This window comes from Capra hircus, chromosome 14, assembly GCF_001704415.2.
Source record: "Capra hircus breed San Clemente chromosome 14, ASM170441v1, whole genome shotgun sequence".
Taxonomy (NCBI): Eukaryota; Metazoa; Chordata; class Mammalia; order Artiodactyla; family Bovidae; genus Capra; species Capra hircus.
In genome coordinates this window covers 30,578,841-30,597,002 of record NC_030821.1, presented here as the reverse complement: position 1 = coordinate 30,597,002, position 18,162 = coordinate 30,578,841, and the positions used below count along the sequence as shown (strand labels likewise).

At 35.2% G+C, this 18,162-nt stretch overlaps 1 protein-coding gene across 1 annotated transcript in view; it reads left to right on the top strand.

Annotated features, from left to right (window-relative positions):
- Positions 1-18,162, top strand: part of LOC108637478 (CUB and sushi domain-containing protein 3-like) — a 207,682-nt gene that overhangs the window by 118,634 nt on the left and 70,886 nt on the right. The window contains exon 4 of the mRNA XM_018058092.1: positions 12,078-12,199. Within this exon, the coding sequence (XP_017913581.1) occupies positions 12,078-12,199 (122 nt within the window). The remainder of the gene's footprint in view (positions 1-12,077; positions 12,200-18,162) is intronic.

Here is an 18,162-nt window from a genome sequence, read left to right as displayed (position 1 = left end):
TAAACATTTCTCTTGATCAGATATACAGATGGCCAAGAGGCACATGAAAAGATGCTCAGTGTTGCTAATTATGAGAGAAATGCAAATCAAAACTATGAGACATGACCTCACACCAGTCAGAATGCTGGAGAGGGTGTAGAGAAAAGGGAACTGTCCTACATTGTTGGTGGGAATGTAAATTGTTGCAGTCACTAAGGAGAATAGAATGGAAGTTCCTTAAAAAACTAAAAATAGAGTTACCATATGGCCTAGAAATCCCAATCCTGGGCATATATCTGGAGAAAAGTATGGTTCAAAAGGATACATGTACCCAAGTGTTTATCACAGCACTGTTTACAATTGCCAAGACATGGAAGCAATCTGTATGTCCATCAACAGATGAAAGGATAAAAAAGATGTAGTTCATATGCACAATAGAATATTACTCAGCCATTAAAAAGAATGAAATAATGCCATTTGCAGCAACATGGGTTGACCTGGAGGTTATCATACTGAGTAAAACAGGGAAAGACAAATATCATTTATTGCTTATATACTGAATCTTAAAAAAGTACAAATGAATTCATTTATGAAACAGAAACAGACTAAAAATCTTAGAGAATGAATTTGTTGTTACCAGGGGAATAATGGGAGAGGGATATATTGGAAATTTGGGATTGACACACACAGTACTATATTTACAATAGATAGCCAACAAGGACCTACTATATAACACAGGGAACTTTACTTAATATTTTATAATAACTTTAGTGAGAAAAGAATTTGAAAAATAATAGATACTTGTATAACTGAATCACTTGGCTGTATACCTGAAACTAATACAGCATTGTTAATCAATGATACTCTGATGTAAAATAAAAATTTTAAAAAATAAAGGAAGTCTAAATTTTGGCCACCTCATGCGAACAGTTGACTTATTGGAAAAGACCCTAATGCTGGGAGGGATTGGGGGCAGGAGGAGAAGGGGACAACAGAGGATGAGATGACTGGATGGCATCACTGACTCGATGCACATGAGTTTGAGTGAACTCCGGGAGTTGGTGACGGACAGGGAGGCCTGGCGTGCTGCAATTCATGGGGTCGCAAACAGTCAGACATGACTTAGGGACTGAACTGAACTGAACTGAGTCTTCTCTGAGATTTCAGTGAATTCCTTGACAGTAACTGGATACTTACTGTCAAATGGTTAATTCTGTCTTAAAGTTTCTGATTTTCTGAATTACTTACATTCTATATAAATTTAAAGAGACATTGTCCCTAATTTTATCTAAACAAGCAAATAAGAACAGGTTTTGAATATACAGGTGATAGATAACTTGGTGATAACTTGCTCAATTAATCTTCTGGATAATTTGAAATGGAGGGCTGTCTACATGAAAAGTAGGCAAACAGCTTGAAATTGAGTATTACATACTCTTACCTGTTAAATTCTTTGTCCTTCCAGTTGCTCAAGGGTTTTTTTTTTTTTTTTTAACTCTGGCTTCTTCACCACATACCGTCTTCCTACTCACATCGTATTCTTATTCCTTTCTTTTCTTCCAACTTCCCATTTCTCTTCCACCCTGTTCTCCCACTGGATGGCCTTAAGAATGCTATGGTTTCTATGTATATTGTACATGATAATTTATCTCATTCTATCCTACCACCTAATCTGTCCCTCTTATTGATAAACTTAGTTTATGTTGGATTTTCTTTTACTTTTATCATAAAGCATAATAAAACATTAATTCACATAAATCACATATCAAAATCACTGACTTGATGCCATGTGTGCTCTCATCCTAATACCAATGGCATGCTGCAAACCTCAAGGAGAGGCCGTATCATATGTAAATATGACCTTAATGACTAGATTAAATTACTAACATCCAAGAACTAGGAAAGAAAAAAAAAACTTTTATATTTTGAAAATTTGTGTGCTTGATTCTCCTTTTTAATATAAATTGCATTTGCTGAGTTTTAATCAGATTTATCTGATCCTGTGCAGTCTGCTTCTTGCTAATTTTAATTCTGTCCCTTTCATAGCCTCTTCTCTGTTTTTCAGTTCCCTGCTCTGGGTTCATTTCAGTATTATTCCATATTTATATGCTTCCTTTCAGTGAAGACATGGATTAGACCTTCATTCTTCTGCAGATGACACTCAGATCTATTTGATGATTAGTCCTAATTGTTACTCTACTTCTGATATTTTATCAGCATCTCATGAAGACATGGAGACTAGGATGTCCAATTAAATGTTACTGAGCTGAACTACTTATTCAGGGATAAGTACTGCTTATTCAGTTCCAGGCACTAGTTTAAATAGGTTTTATCATTCACTTTCAGATGCATGTGTATATGTATGTGTGTGTGTGTTTCATGACTAACAGTCAACAATATGAGAATTTTAATTGATTTGGAGAACTGTTTCTATATGCATTTATTTGAAGTTCAATACAGATCTTAGTTTATTAATTCTGTATTTTTCAGGTAATGAAATTGTGTACTATATTAAATAGTTACTAAACAAATAAAACAAGAACAAAATGAGATTCTGAAATATTGAAAGAATTGTAACCATATTTCAAGGCATTGCTTAAATCTACATTTTTGGGTTTAGATTGTTATAGAGGAAATGCTAATGTAGGATTTCACTTCATAATAAAAATAACTTCATGTGAAGCTTTCCAAACTTTTAGGAGTTTCCCTTCCCAGGAAGAAAGAATGCAAGAGAAAGATAAAGTATAGTTGAACATTGTCCTTCAAGAACTATGCCAAATATGATGCAGAGAGACTAAAATTCTGATAATTAACTCATATATCTGTACATTATTTAAAGCTGTTTATTATTTGTCTGAAAACTTCACAATTCCTATTTATGTCTGTTAAGAGAACAGACACTAGTTCTGGTGGAATTCTCATTTGTCCTATTTTCCTTTGTCAACTTTGATAATAAATTTCTACCAAGTTTTATTCATTTTTTATAGCAAATCTTTTCTGATCTCAGTTAAAAATTAATTCTTCAATTTTTTTTCTTTTTCAGAGCATTTTATTTGCTTGTTTACAAAGTCCTCCATTTTAATTTTTAATTTATAAAATATTTTTCATACCTTTCAAAGTATTTATTTTCTGTTTGAACTCATATATCTTTTGTACTTCCTATAACTTCCAACTTAAATTTCTAAGTTTCTTGACCCATTTGATTTTTCTCAAAGTCATTTTTTATCAGTTCAGTTTAGTTCAGTCACTCAGTTGTGTCTATTTGCGACCTGACAAACCACAGCATGCCAGGGCTCCCTGTCCATCACCAACTCCAGGAGTGCACCCCAACCCATGTACACTGAATAGGTGATGCCATCCAACCATCTTATCCTCTATCAGGATCAGGATCTTATCCTTATCCAGTATCAGGATCTTTTCCAATGAGTCAGTTCTTCGCATCAGTTGGCCAAAGTATTGGAGTTTCAGCTTCAATGTCAGTCCTTCCAATGAACACCCAGTACTGATCTCTTTTAGGATAGACTGGTTGGATCTCCTTGCAGTCCAAGGGACTCTCAAGAGTCTTCTCCAATACCACAGTTCAAAAGCATCAATTCTTCTGTGCTCAGCTTCCTTTATAGTCAACTCTCACATCCATACATGACCACTGGAAAAACCATAGCCTTGACTAGACGGACCTTTGTTGACAAAGTAATGTCTCTGCTTTGTAATATGCTGTCTAGGTTGGTCATAACTTTCCTTCTAAGGAGTCAGTCAGTTCAGTTCAGTCGCTCAGTCATGTCCGACTCTTTGCGACTCCATGAATCGCAGCACGCCAGGCCTCCCTGTCCATTGCCAACTCACGTCCATCGAGTCAGTGATGCCATCCAGCCAACTCATCCTCTGTCGTCCCCTTCTCCTCCTGCCCCCAACCCTTCCCAGCATCAGAGTCTAAGGAGTAAGCGTCTTTTAATTTCATGGCCACAGTCACCATCTGCAGTGATTTTGGAGGCCAGAAAAATAAAGTCTGATACTTTCCACAGTTCTCCCATCTATTTCCCATGAAGTGATGGGACCAGATGCCATGATCTTAGTTTTCTGAATGTTGAGCTTTAAGCCAACTTTTCACTCTCCTCTTTTACTTTCTTCAAGAGGCTCTTTAGTTCTTCACTTTCTGCCATTAAGGTAGTGTCATCTACATATCTGAGGTTATTGATATTTCTCCCAGCAATCTTGATTCCAGCTTGTGATTCATCCAGCCCAGTGTTTCTCATGATGTACTCTGAATATAAGTTAAATAAACCGGGTGACAACATACAGCGTTGAGGTGCTTCTTTTCCTATTTGGAACCAGTCTGTTGTTCCATGTCCATTTCTAACTGCTGCTTTCTGACCTGCATACAGGTTTCTCAAGAGGCAGGTTAGGTGGTCTGGTATTCCCATCTCTTGAAGAATTTTCCACAGTTTATTGTGATCCACACAGTCAAAGGCTTTGGCATAGTCAATAAAGCAGAAAGAGATGTTTTTGTGGAATTTCTTGCTTTTTCAATGATCCAGTGGATGTTGGTAATTTTATCAGTAGGTTGTTTTATATTTAAAACATATATATCTGCCAACATGGGTTGATTGTTTTTTCCTTAGATTATCCCTGAAGCGTTTCCATTCAACTATCTCTAATAGTAATGATCACATATTAATTTTAAGAGATAATGTCTCTAAAAGTGTTACATAGAAACAAGTACTTTGTTATATACAAGTTCACCGTCAATTTTCTTATGTTTGCTTTTTATAGTTGTCTATAAAAGCCACTGGAGAAAAAAATGCCAAATTACTAGATGGGAAGGGGCACAAAACATAGAAGTAAAACAATTATTTTTCTATGTTACTTCCTAGTAATCTTTCCTGATCTGTTATCTACTTCAATAACCTTTCCTGGTCTATTATGCCCATCAGTTCAGTTCAGTTCAGCCGCTCAGTCGTGTCCCACCCTTTGCGACTCCATGAATCACAGCATTGCAGGCCTCCCTGTAGTATCTTGTAAATCCAATGTTATCTCCTAGTTTAGTATTTCTCGTCTCTTCTAGACTATAAACTCTATGAGGGCAGAGACCTTGACTCTCTTTTTTATCTTGCCACTTTCAGTCTCTGGCACTGTATCAAGCAGAATATCCACTCACTTAATGTTTTTGGAATATGTGAATTTTCAGAATAATTAGCATACAGCATTCAGCTTTCACAAATTAGTTAAAAATATAGCATCTAAAAAAATCCACTAAATTTGAAAGTTCTTTTTTATTTTCAGTGAACAGCTTAATGATTACATTCTCTAGACAAAAGTTCTCAACTGTTCAATCATATGTGTTTTTATATCTGGAATGTGTTTGATTAGTAAATAATAAAAATATTAATTTGCATTGTAACATTAATCTATTACATTATATATTGTGTTATCATTTATTGCCATATATTGTGTTATCATTTTATATTGTATCAGTTGCTGTAAGCTTACAATATAAGCTAAATATCAGTTTATATCATGGACATAAAAAGGTTTAAGTGCTACATTCTTACTAAAATTTCTAAAACTATAATAAGTCTGATTTTTTAAAGCACCCAAGATCAAATACTTCTTGTTTATAACATATCATTTGCTTACTTCCCTACCATGAAATCCAAAAAAAATTTACATTTAAAAAATTATTCAGTCAGGTGCTATCCCCACTTTATTTTTCCTCTCCTGGTTCTTACTCAGTCCCAGGAGATAGTTTTTTTGGAAAGAAAATAATTCAAATCAGTATAATAAAAGCCCTACTTTATGCTTTAATTAATCTCATGATAAAAACAGAAGCTATCAACTTTGTTGCAAAGCACAGATAGTAAAAAGAGAGTTCAGTTACCACTGGTGGTGTTTGGGCAAAGACAGATTCAGTTCAGTTCAGTTCAGCCACTCAGTCGTGTCCAACTCTTTGCAACCCCATGAATCGCAGCACGCCAGGCCTCCCTGTCTATCACCAACTCCCTGAGTTTACTCAAACTCATGTCCATCAAGTTGGTGATGCCATCCAGCCATCTCATCCTCTGTCATCCGCTTCTCCTCCTGTCCCCAATCCCTCCCAGCATCAGGATCTTTTCCAATGAGTTAACTCTTCGCATGAGGTGGCCAAAGTATTGGAGTTCCAGCATTAGCATCAGTCCTTCCAAAGAACACCCAGGACTGATCTCCTTTAGAATGGACTGGTTGGATCTCCTTGAGACAGATTAGAAGGAAATTATGAGTAATATTTACTGTAGTTTACCTCTGTGAGATCAGGGAGTGTTCCCTTTCATGTGGGGAAGTAACCACATGTCACTCCATGTTCAGTTCTCAATGAATACTAGAAGTTGTTCATCATTAAATACCAAACACATTCAGTTTTAGTCATTTTAGGTGTTTTCCTAGCAATATTTATCATCATACCTCACAGGGCCCCATCAGAAATCCTAAAAAAGTAAATTTTTTGTTGGTACATCTCACATAGTCTAAGCTGTTCTGACTTAATGAAACTCACAAAGTTTGGGCTGTTCGTGCTTATTCATTGTTATATGTGTTCATCATCATACCTTATTAAAACATCCAGTTTTCCAAATTACAAGTTAGAATTTCTAGAAGTGATAGAAACTCTACAAAGTTAAAATTAATATCACCTGCTTTGTCTACCACCTCTTGTGTAGCATAAAAAAATACAGTTTATTTCATGGCCGATGTCAGATTATTCTCAGAAATAATCTAACACTGTGTGTCCACATCCCTAGATAATGAGCAAAGAGATCACTGTAGATATTCAAAGATATAAATGGAAATACTTCTGCTAGGGAAGATCACAATATTAACCTACAGGTGAAATAAAAGAGAAATATTACAAATACACCTGAATTCACATTGAGTTTTGGGGAACATGTGTATACCTGTGGCGGATTCATGTTGGTATATGGCAAAACCAATAAAATAGTGTAAAGTAATTAACCTCCAATTAAAATAAATAAATTTATATTAAAAAACACAAATTTCTGTTTTTTTACATGCCATCAAACCATTTTAATAACAATAAGGCTATATCACTGAGATTGGACAACAACATAACTTCCAAGCTCTACTAACCTCTTTGCACCTATTTGGAGAAGCCATTAAGAGCACAGAGATAAATGCATAATATAATTGTAAAGTCACTGTATGCCTGTCAGAGGGTGTGGGTGATATAGTTTAACTGTCTAAGTTTACAGGTGAAATAATGGGATTCAGATGGTTTGGATTTGCTCAAGTGTGAACACAAAGGAGGTAGAAGAGGCAGGGATAGTGGAGGTACACAGACTACAAAGCTACTTGGACTTCATACTAATGATTCTGTTAAAGACACATCATACCCCTCATATCATACCCCTCATAACGAAGAATTACTACTTGCTAGAAGTCTTCCAACATACCCAAGGGACAGCCTTAGAGCAGGAAACTATGCTCAGTTGTGTCCAACTATTTGTGATCCCATGGACTGTAGCCTGCCAGGCTTTTCTGTCCATGGAGATTCTCCAGGCAGGAATACTGGAATGGGTTGCCATGCCCTCCTCCAGGGGATCTTTCCGACCCAGGAATTGAGCCCAGGCCTCCTGCATTGCAGGTGGATTCTTTATCATCTGAACTACCAGGGAAGCCCAGAGCAGGAGACAGTAGAACTTACTTGTTCACAGAGCTGTTAGTGAAACATTTGTGGAAGAGAATATCTACAAAAGGGTGGTAGCTTAAATTGCCACTATATCCAAAAGCCAGATGGGTTGGGGAGTAGTGGGGAGATACCAGTCAGAAACAAAATTAAATCTTTGTTGTTAACTCTCATTATTTTAGTCATGGGTTCATTCATTCATTCATTCCTATATTTAATGAATATCTACTATGTGCCACATGCTGTTCTAGGCACTGGAGACAACATGGTGAATAAAACGAGTCCTTGCTCTCATGAAGTAAACATTCTAATAATGAAAAGAGACAGTAAACAATTGTATGTATGTGTGTGTCTGTACACGTTTGTATATGTATATACTTTTCATAAATATGGATATCTATGTATACAATTGTATATGAAGGTTAAAAATCAAAGTTTAGATAGATTATTCAGATAGTACAGACTATTAAGAACTCTTTGAGGAGAAACCTATATAAAGTGAGAAATACAACAAGTACTAAGGTCTTAAAGTGCAAATATCCTCAGTGTGTTGTAGGAATTGAAAGTGAGTGGAAGGAGCTTTATAAAATGTTCAAATCCTGAGAATATGTTGGAACAAGATCAACAAAGTCCCTTAATATTACAAAAAAAAACAAAAAAGATTCTGGAAGAGAGACTAAAATAGATACTTCAGGGTTCAGTAGACTCAGAGACAACTATAGACAGGACCCAGTTGGTATATTGCATGCAAAAATAATATTTAACCTGTGAATTGAATGTTTCTTACTCAACAGAAAATAAAACTTTTGCTTGTCTTGCTCAAGTAGTTGAAACATTATATCTAGCACAAATTTAAATGCCTGAAGGTTATAGTTGAACCAAATCATATTTCATTGTATTTAACCTTTTTCATAGATGTTCTTCCGAGCATAGTTAACTGTATGTGCTTGACCTGAGGGAACAATAAGACTACAGTATATTGATAGAGAAGCTAGGGTTGATTTTTTTTTTTTTTTTGGTTTCTCCTACTATACTTATATCATTTTCTTGAAACAGCATTATCCTCTTTACAGATAATTACGTAGCTCACAATGTTTCCATATATATAAACTCATTTCACTTCCAAAACAAAACTGGAAAATGATAAATTAACCATTATTCTCTACCTTTTTAAAAACATAGGTGACATATGAATAAAACATATAGAATATTGTAAAATAACTGTAAAAAACACTGAATTAAGATAATCTTAGATACATAGAATATATGAAAATTACATGATTTGTATCAATTCATTTTAAATCCCTAAAATCAGGATGTTAACATTTTTGAGAAAAAAAGCCTTTCCATGCAGAATGCAACCTTTCTTTCCAGTTATATGGGTTCTTACATAGAACACAACCTGTCTTGGTACTTCAACAGGTTTTATTTCATTTCCTTCTGAAATTTTTTATGCTTCTTTTTATGGAAGACTTTTACCTTTCTTGCCAAATGTTTTTAAAAATTACATGTTCATTTTGTTGCTTGTGTGAATGTGATCTTTCAATTTGAATTGCCAACTCTTACAGTTATAAAAGATAACTTTATATTTTCACATGCATTTCTTCTTCAAAGGAAGCTTATGTGTCTAAAATATAAAGTAGTATAAACTGTAGACACATTATTAACTTTCTTGAACTTAAGTAGGCAAATAGCATATTTAGTTAAAAAATGATACTTTTTGTTTTTTTGAATTTTGTAGTGCTTTCCAAAATTTTCCCAACTCTATTGCATTACCTAGAACTTCTGAGATAATGTTGAGTGCTGCCATAGATTGTGAGCATCCATATTTTGTTTTAACCAAAGAGGGTTATGAATTGGTATGAACTGGGTATGAGATTTGAATTGGGAGATTGGGATTGACATTTACACACTACTGTGTATAAAATAGATAACTAATGAGAACCTGTTGTATAACACAGGGAACTCTACTCGATGATCTTTGGTGACCTAAACGGGAAGGAAGTCTAAAAAGAGGGGGTATATATATACATACAACTGATTCACTCTGCTGTACAGCAGATGCTAACAACATTGTAAAGTAACTATGCTCCAATAAAGTTTAAAAAAAGGGGCGGGGGGAATGTGAAGGAAAACATAGACTAGTGAACATGGAAGACTTAAAGAAGTTGCAGTATAATGCTCTCAATGTGGAATCTAAAAATGACAAACTCACAGAACCAGAGAGTAGAATATTGTTGTTGTTCAGTTGCCTAGTCAGGTCTGACTCTTTGTAACTCTGTGGAATGTAGCATGCCAGGCCTCCCGTCCCTCATCATCTCCTGAAGAGCTTTCCACAGTTTGTTATGACCCACATAGTCAAAGGCATAGTCAATGAAACAGAGGTAGATATTTTTCTGGAATTCTCTTGCTTTTTCTGTGATCCAGCAAATGTTGGCAATTTGATATCTGGTTCCTCTTCATTTTCTAAACCCAGCTTGGACATCTGGAAGTTCTTGGTTGGTCTAATGCTGAAGCCTAGCATGCAAGATTTTAACCGTTACCTACTAGCATGGAAAATGAATGCAATTGTCCGATGGTAGAATAGCAGTTCTTAAAAGTGAGTCTTGAGGTGCTAGGTTAAAGGGAGAAAACTTCCAGTTGATCAGATGAATAACTTCTGAAAGTATAATCTACAGTACGGTGATTTGTAGTTACTAATGCTGTATCACATGCTCAAAAGTTACTAAGAGAATAGATCTTAAACATTCTCACTAAACATTCACACACACATACAAATGCTGATTATGTTAGGTAATGGAAGTGTTAATTAAGTCTTCATGTTGTTCACCTTAAACTTAATGTTATATATCAATATGTCTCAATAAATCTAGGAAAAAATTTTATGAGGCATCAGAAATTTTGTAAGGCCTTGATAGAACTTTGGTAGCCTAAAATCAGCCAAAGTATTAATAATGCAGAAATTGGAAATTGAAAATTGAACAGGAGAGAAGAAAATGGAGTAGTGAGCATGGTAGACTTACAAGGAGGGAGGCAGCAAATGAAAAAAGCAAAGATTGGTAATTAATGTTGAGGGAAAAATATACTTAATTATTTTTTATAAAATAGCATTTATATTGTTTAAAATTTAGAAATCATACACAAACAAGAGGAGATTAAAAATAATCATTGAATCACCAGAAAGTTTTCAAAAATAGATTTATGCTAAAATATGAGCGAAAGGGGGGGGAACTAGCAAAAAATTACATTTTTAACATACTAGGAAGACACACATTTCATGATAAAAAGATAAGACTTGGAGTGGGAAGACCTGAGCTCAAATCTTAACTATACTAGTTGAAGATCTTAGACACATCAAAATAACTTTGGGGACCTCCATTAATGAACTTTAAAATGATTATATGTAAAGTCATATGTGCATATGAAAAATCTAAGTTAAACTGTACATGATTTAAAAATACAGTGAATTACATTTGATGTATTGGGGGGAAAAAGATGACTTAGGCAGTATTTTAATGGAACGAGGCAAAAATTGCATATCAAAAGTAATACCACCTAGAAACTTTTGTGGCTCTCAAGAAGGAAGTCAAGCCTCAGATACAGTGTGGTCAGTAACTCTTTGGTTAACTAGAAGAGAGATTAGTTAGAAAACTGAAGAACTATTATAACACAGATTTTGTAGGTATTTATTAAAATTACTTTAGTGTAGCTTTTTTTGCAGTCTGAATGGCCTAGTTCACAGTCCTAAGAACAGAAAAAGTAGTTTTAATATTGATGGCTCAATTACAAGTTTTATGGTATTATGCTATTATGAGTCCTAGTGTACTTAATAAATAGAAAGGAAAACACTATTTAGATTGCTTAATCAATCCAAAGCTTTATTTCTTCCTCTTTATAGAATTTTCTTAACACAATACTGAATAAATATGACCTCTCTCTAATTAAACTAACCTATTTACAGTCATAGAATAATTTATCATGCCTCACACTTTTATTCATAACTATTTTTCAATTAATGTTTAAAATATGACTTGTGAACTTCAGGATGTAAAAACCACTCTCATTTTGATAAGTCACATTAGAATGTCATTATACGTATTTCAATGTGGTTGGAAAAGACTCTGATGCTGGGAGAGATTGGGGGCAGGACGAGAAGGGGACGACCCAGGATGAGATGGCTGGATGACATCACGGACTCAATGGACGTGAGTCTGAGTGAACTCCGGGAGATGGTGATGGACAGGGAAGCCTAGCGTGCTGCGATTCATGCGGTCGCAAAGAGTCGGACACAACTGAGCGACTGAACTGAACTGAATGTGGTTATTATTGTGCAATTTTGAATTTAAAGTCTATTTGCAAGATATTTTAATGCTGTGATTTTGCATGTGACATATGCTCACCTTTTAAAATGTGGTTTCTCTTTTAGTGAAGACATGTGGCTCTAATCTTCAAGGACCAAGTGGAACATTTACCTCTCCCAACTTTCCATTCCAGTATGACAGCAATGCACAATGTGTCTGGGTCATCACAGCAGTGAATACAAATAAGGTAAGTGAAAACCATCTCTGGTGCAAAAGCATAATCATAAAGATAAAAGATAAAAGCAAGGAAATCATGAGGGAAAGGGCAATAAAGAAAATTCATAGCTGAAGTATGATTTCTGAAATATTTCCTACCTATACATTATATAAAACCTACACTTAAATGAGAAATAAGAAAAACAATTAAATACTGTAATTCTATCTCAACTAACATATAAAGAACACATTAGAATTATAAAGAAATGTTTTCTGAAATATGCTTTTGCAGTTTGTAAATATATTCATTTTTCAAAGATACCATAAATAATGACTTATCACTTCATATCTTTCTACTCGTCTTATCATTCAGGTATATCCTATTTTTATACATAGCTAATTTTCCTTTCAATGTTTCTCTATTGCCACAGATCACTCAGCTATTCTTTATTATAAAATTTATTAATGTGTTCTACACTAATAGAAGATTCATTATTTGGGGATTTCTAAAAGTTATATTGTCTATTTGACTAAAATTAGTAACCTATCTAAATACATATATACCACAGAACTCAAACAAAATTATAATGCTGAATGAACAAAAAAGCAGGGAACGGTTAGCAAGGTTTCTGTTCCTTTTCTCTCCATCCTGCTTCTCCTCCTAAGGGTATGTAGCAAGGACCTACAAAGGAAGAATCAAAATTTGTCTCAGATTTTGTAATATCTTTACTGGGTTAGATTAAGAAAAGGTTGGTGATAGAACCCATAAAACTGGGTCGAATTTGTGGTTCAAATATTGATTTAGAACTTGCGAAATAACAACTCTGATCAAGCTATTTAACTTTTCTGAAATTCAGTTTCTTTCTCTGAAATGTGGATAATAAGAACATATTTTTCAGTGTTATGAGAAGTAAATGAGATAATGCATACAGGGTATTTAGTAGAGTTAGTAGGTACTTAAAAAATGTTAGCTAGTTGTTAGGTACAGAATATGCTATTTTCCAGAAAGTTTTGGGTTTTATGTTCATAAAATATAATCACAAGAGTAGCAAAGTTGTTTTAAAAATTAACTCAGTGGTAAATTAGACTTGCCTCATGGAAGAGCCCTGATTTATGAGTCATAAGAACTAGGTCAGAAGCCTAGCCTTCCCTAAACTATGTGTATAAACCTGGAAAAAAATCACTAAATCTAATCCTTCATATGCACAAAGGAAGTCATTTTACTTATCCAACCCATGTCATCAATTCAGTTCAAATCAACAAATTTTATTTATTGAATATCTTCTCCGAGAAAATTATGGGTTTCTGAGGGAAAAAAAATCAAGAACTACTTGAAAAATAAAATCACATTTACTGAACATTTAGCAACATGCCAGGTGTCATTCACAGTACTTTTAATGACTTATTTAATTTAAAAAATTCCCTTAATAGGAAAATATACTTTCATGTCTGCATTTAATAAAGAGGCTAAATAATTTGTCTAAGATCATGTAGACAGCAAAAGTCAATGTTACATATCATATAACATGTGGGTTACTTACTATGACATATCTCACCCTAAGACATAAGTATCTTATACTAAGATAACATGAATCAAATTCATTATAAAGTATGGAACAAATGTTCTGTATTAATCTTGTATTGAGATAGAACTTTTTTTGTGTGATAGTAATTACCTATAATTTATAGAACAAAGTGGTGATTATCTCCTGTTCAATAAGATGTCTAATTTGCTAAGTTTAACTAGTTTTCATTATTGACTTACTTGAATTTTCACAGAGGTCATGACAGTTCTCCTTGTTTTTCTTAACTATCTATGAAACTTTTATCTATTCTCTTCTCACTTAAAATATCTATTTTCTAAGGAAGATATATTAATGATTATTTACTCTTTTTATTGAAAGCTGATTGAGTATATTCATTTTGGATCTATTAGTTTACATTCATTGTAAGGTATCCTATGAAAATTCAAGCATTTTCAAGCATAACCCTCAATTAATATTTAACAGTTTACTCACTCACTTACACACACACACACACACACACACACACACAGTGTGAGAAAATAATTTCCCCTAACTATATGAAAGCACTTCTCTATTTTTTAACATGTTTTAATCTATTTTTAAATATTGTTCACATCTCACTAAGTTAATTTTATGATGCACTAACAGGTCATAACTGTGTATTTTGACAAATACAATTGGAAGGTTTTCTTCCATAGATTGCCATGTCTGAACTCTTGGTAAGACAATTACTGGCATAAAGCACAAGCACAGATCTCTCTTCATTGGTTTAAACCCAAATTAACCAACATTTTAATGCCTCAATATCTATGATTTTATTCAAAAATAATAGCTCTTATTTTTCTTTATATTTGATAATTTAAAAGCAACCTTTGGGGAAGATTCAAGATGGTGGAAAGCACATTTTCCCTCAGATAGCTAAATATGGGATAATTTCCTCTGAAGAGAGCCCAAAAACAGGATGAAAACAATCTCCACAACAAAGGGTGAAAGGATAACAACAAAGGGCAGGTAGGAGAAATAGAGATGCAGTCATACTAAGTACAGTCCAGTTCATTTATTCAGTCGTGTCTGACTCTTTGTGTATCATGGACTGCAGCATGCCAGGCTTCCCTGTCCATCACCAACACCTGGAGCTTGCTCAGACTCATTTCCATTGAGTCAGTGATGCCATCCAATCAGCTCATCCTCTGTAATCCCCTTCTTTTCCTGCCTTCAATCATTCCCAGCATCAGGATTTTTCCAATGAATCAGTGCTTTGCATCAGGTGGCCAAAGTATTGAAGCTTCAACTTCCGCATCAGTCCTTCCAATTAATAATCAGGACTGATTTCCTGTAGGATCAACTGGTTGGATCTCCTTGTAGTCCAAGGGACTCTCAAGAGTCTTCTCCAACACCACAGTTCAAAAGCATCAATTCTTTGGCACTCAGCTTTCTTTATAGTCCAACTCTCACATCCATACATGACTACTGGAAAAAACATAGCTTTGACTAGATTGACTTTTGTTGATAAAGTAAAGTCTCTGCTTTTTAATATGCTGTCTAGGTTGGTCATAACTTTCCTTCCAAGGAGTAAGCGTCTTTTAATGTCATGGCCGCAGTCACCATCTACAGTGATTTTGGAGCCCCCAAAATAAAGTCTGCCGCTGTTTCCACTCTTTCCCAATCTATTTGCCATGAATTGATTGGACCAGATGCCATGATCTTAGTGTTCTGAATGTTGAGTTTTAAGCCAACTTTTTCACTCTTCTCTTTCACTTTCATCAAGAGGCTCTTTGGTTCTTCTTCACTTTCTGCCATAGGGTGGTGTCATCTGCATATCTGAGGTTATTGATATTTCTCCCGGCAGTCTTGATTACTGCATGTGGTTCCTCCAGCCCAGCGTTTCTCATGATGTTCTCTGCATATAAGTTAAATGAGCAGAGTGGCAATGTACAGCCTTGCTGTACTCCTTTTCCTATTTGGAACCAGTCTCTTGTTCTATGTCCAGTTCTGACTGTTGCTTCCTGACCTGCATACACATTTCTCAAGAGGCATATCAGGTGTCCTGGTATTCCCATCTTTTTCAGAATTTTCCACAGTTTATTTTGATCCACACAATCAAAGGCTTTGGCATAGTCAAAAAAGAAGAAACAGAGTTTTTCTGGATTTTTTTTGGCTTTTTTGATGATCCAGTGAACATTGGCAATTTGATCTCTGGTTCCTCTGCCTTTTCTAAAACCAGTTTGAACATCTGGAAGTTCACAGTTCACATATTGTTGAAGCCTGAGTTGGAGAATTTTGAGCATTACTGTACTAGCACATGAGATGAGTGCAATTGTGTGGTATTGTGAGCATTCTTTGGCATTGCCTTTCTTTGGGACTGGAATGAAAACTGACCTTTTCCAGTCCTGTGGCCACTGCTGAGTTTTCCAAATTGGCTGGACTATTGAGTGCAACACTTTTACAGCATCATATTTTAGGATTTGAACTAGCTCAGCTAGAATTCCATCACCTCCACTAGCTTTGTTTATAGTGATGCTTCCTAAGGTCCTTTTGACTTCTCATTTCAGGTTGTCTGGTTCTAGGTGAGTGATCACACCATCGTGATTATCTGGGTCATGAAGATCTTCTTTGTATAGCTCTTCTATGTGTTCTTGCCACCTCTTCTTAATATCTTCTGCTTCTGTTAGGTCCACACCATTTCTGAAGGGCCAGGCTTGTTCTGTTGGGCAGGGCAATTCTCAGAAGTTGGGCTTCCCTGGTGGCTCAGAGGGTAAAGCATCTGCCTACAATGCGGGATACCTGGGTTCAATCCCTGGGTTGGGATGAGTCAGGGGCACTGAGTGCAGCAGTGCACCATACCAAGGGAAAAAAAAAAAAAAAGGCAAAGCAACATAGCATATCCTAGCCATAGCAGTTCACAGTCTTGTAGGCACAAGGTATGGATAGTTACCCTGAGAAGCAAGAGATTTCAACTTCACCTCATGCACCCCAACCCTAAGATCCTTCATAAGAAAGATAAGTCCCCTAAACATAACAAAACCATCTGGAATGTGATTCTGTCCACCAGTGTCCAGCAGCTATTTTAACCAGGTCCTTCAGCCATTAGGGGCCAGCTTTGCCCACCAGCACACTTCGGGAGCAGCTGCAGCCCCTCTGCAGCAGGATTGTGCATGCAGTCTACATAGGAGACAGCTTTCTGGAAAATAGTATATTGTGTCTAATAATAATGGGTTAACATTTTTAAGTACTTATTAACTCTACTAAGTACTCTATATGCATTTACCTCAGTTACTTCCCACAGCACTGAAGTATATGCTGTTTTATCCACATTTCATAAAGAAATGGAATTTCAGAGGGCAAGAAACTGATATACTTATTTCAGAAAAAAAATACATTTTAAAACAAAGACTATAATAAAAGACAATGGAGTCATTTTACCAATAAGATAGAGCATTTATAAATGTATATGTACCTAACATAACACTGAAATATATAAAGCAAATATCAGCATACTTACAAAGGGAAATTGGAAGCAATACCATAATAATAAGGGAGTTTTAACAACTCAGTTACATCACTATGCAGGTCATCCTGGCAGACAATCAATAAAGAAACTGTGTGTGTGTCTTAGTTGTTCAGTTGTGTCTAACTCATTGTGACCCTGTGGACTCTAGCCTACCAGGCTGCTCTGTCCATGGAGTTCCCCAGGCAAGAATACTGGAATGGGCTGCCATTCCCTTCTCCAAGGGATCTTCCCAACCAAGGGATTGAACTTGGGCCTCATTCCTTGAAGGCAAATTCTTTACTCTCTGGATAGACCTAAACAATACCCTACATCAAATGAATTTGATAGATATATTGAACACCCTATCCAAAATCAGCAAAATAGAAATTCTTGTCTATGGAACAAGACACACATGGTACATTCTCCAAGATAGTTCACATGTTAGGTCACAAAACAAATCTCAGGACATTTAAGAAGATTGCAATCATGCCTGATCTCAATGGTAATAACATATAAATCAATCACGAGAAAAAAAATGGTGAAAAAGAGGACAAAAATATGAAGGTTAAGCAATATACTACCAAATAACCAATGGGTAATAAAAAAAAAAAAACTAGAGATGAATGAGAACATAAATACAGCATAAGAAAAATCTATGGAATATAGCAAAGTGGTTCTGAGAAAGAACCTACACAAACAAACCTATGCACCAACAGACACAACAATCTAAAGAAATAGGTAAATTCATAGAAATACGTATTCTTCTATGAATGAATCATGAAGAAAATAAAAATATGAATAGACCAACTACTAATAAGGAGATTGAAATAGTAGTGTGAAATCTCCCTAAAAACAAAAGCCCAGGACCAGGTGGCTTCTTTACAGAATTCTACCAATACAAAACTTTAAAAAATGATTTAATAATCAAGTTTTGTTAAACTTTCACACACACACACACACACACACACACACACAAAT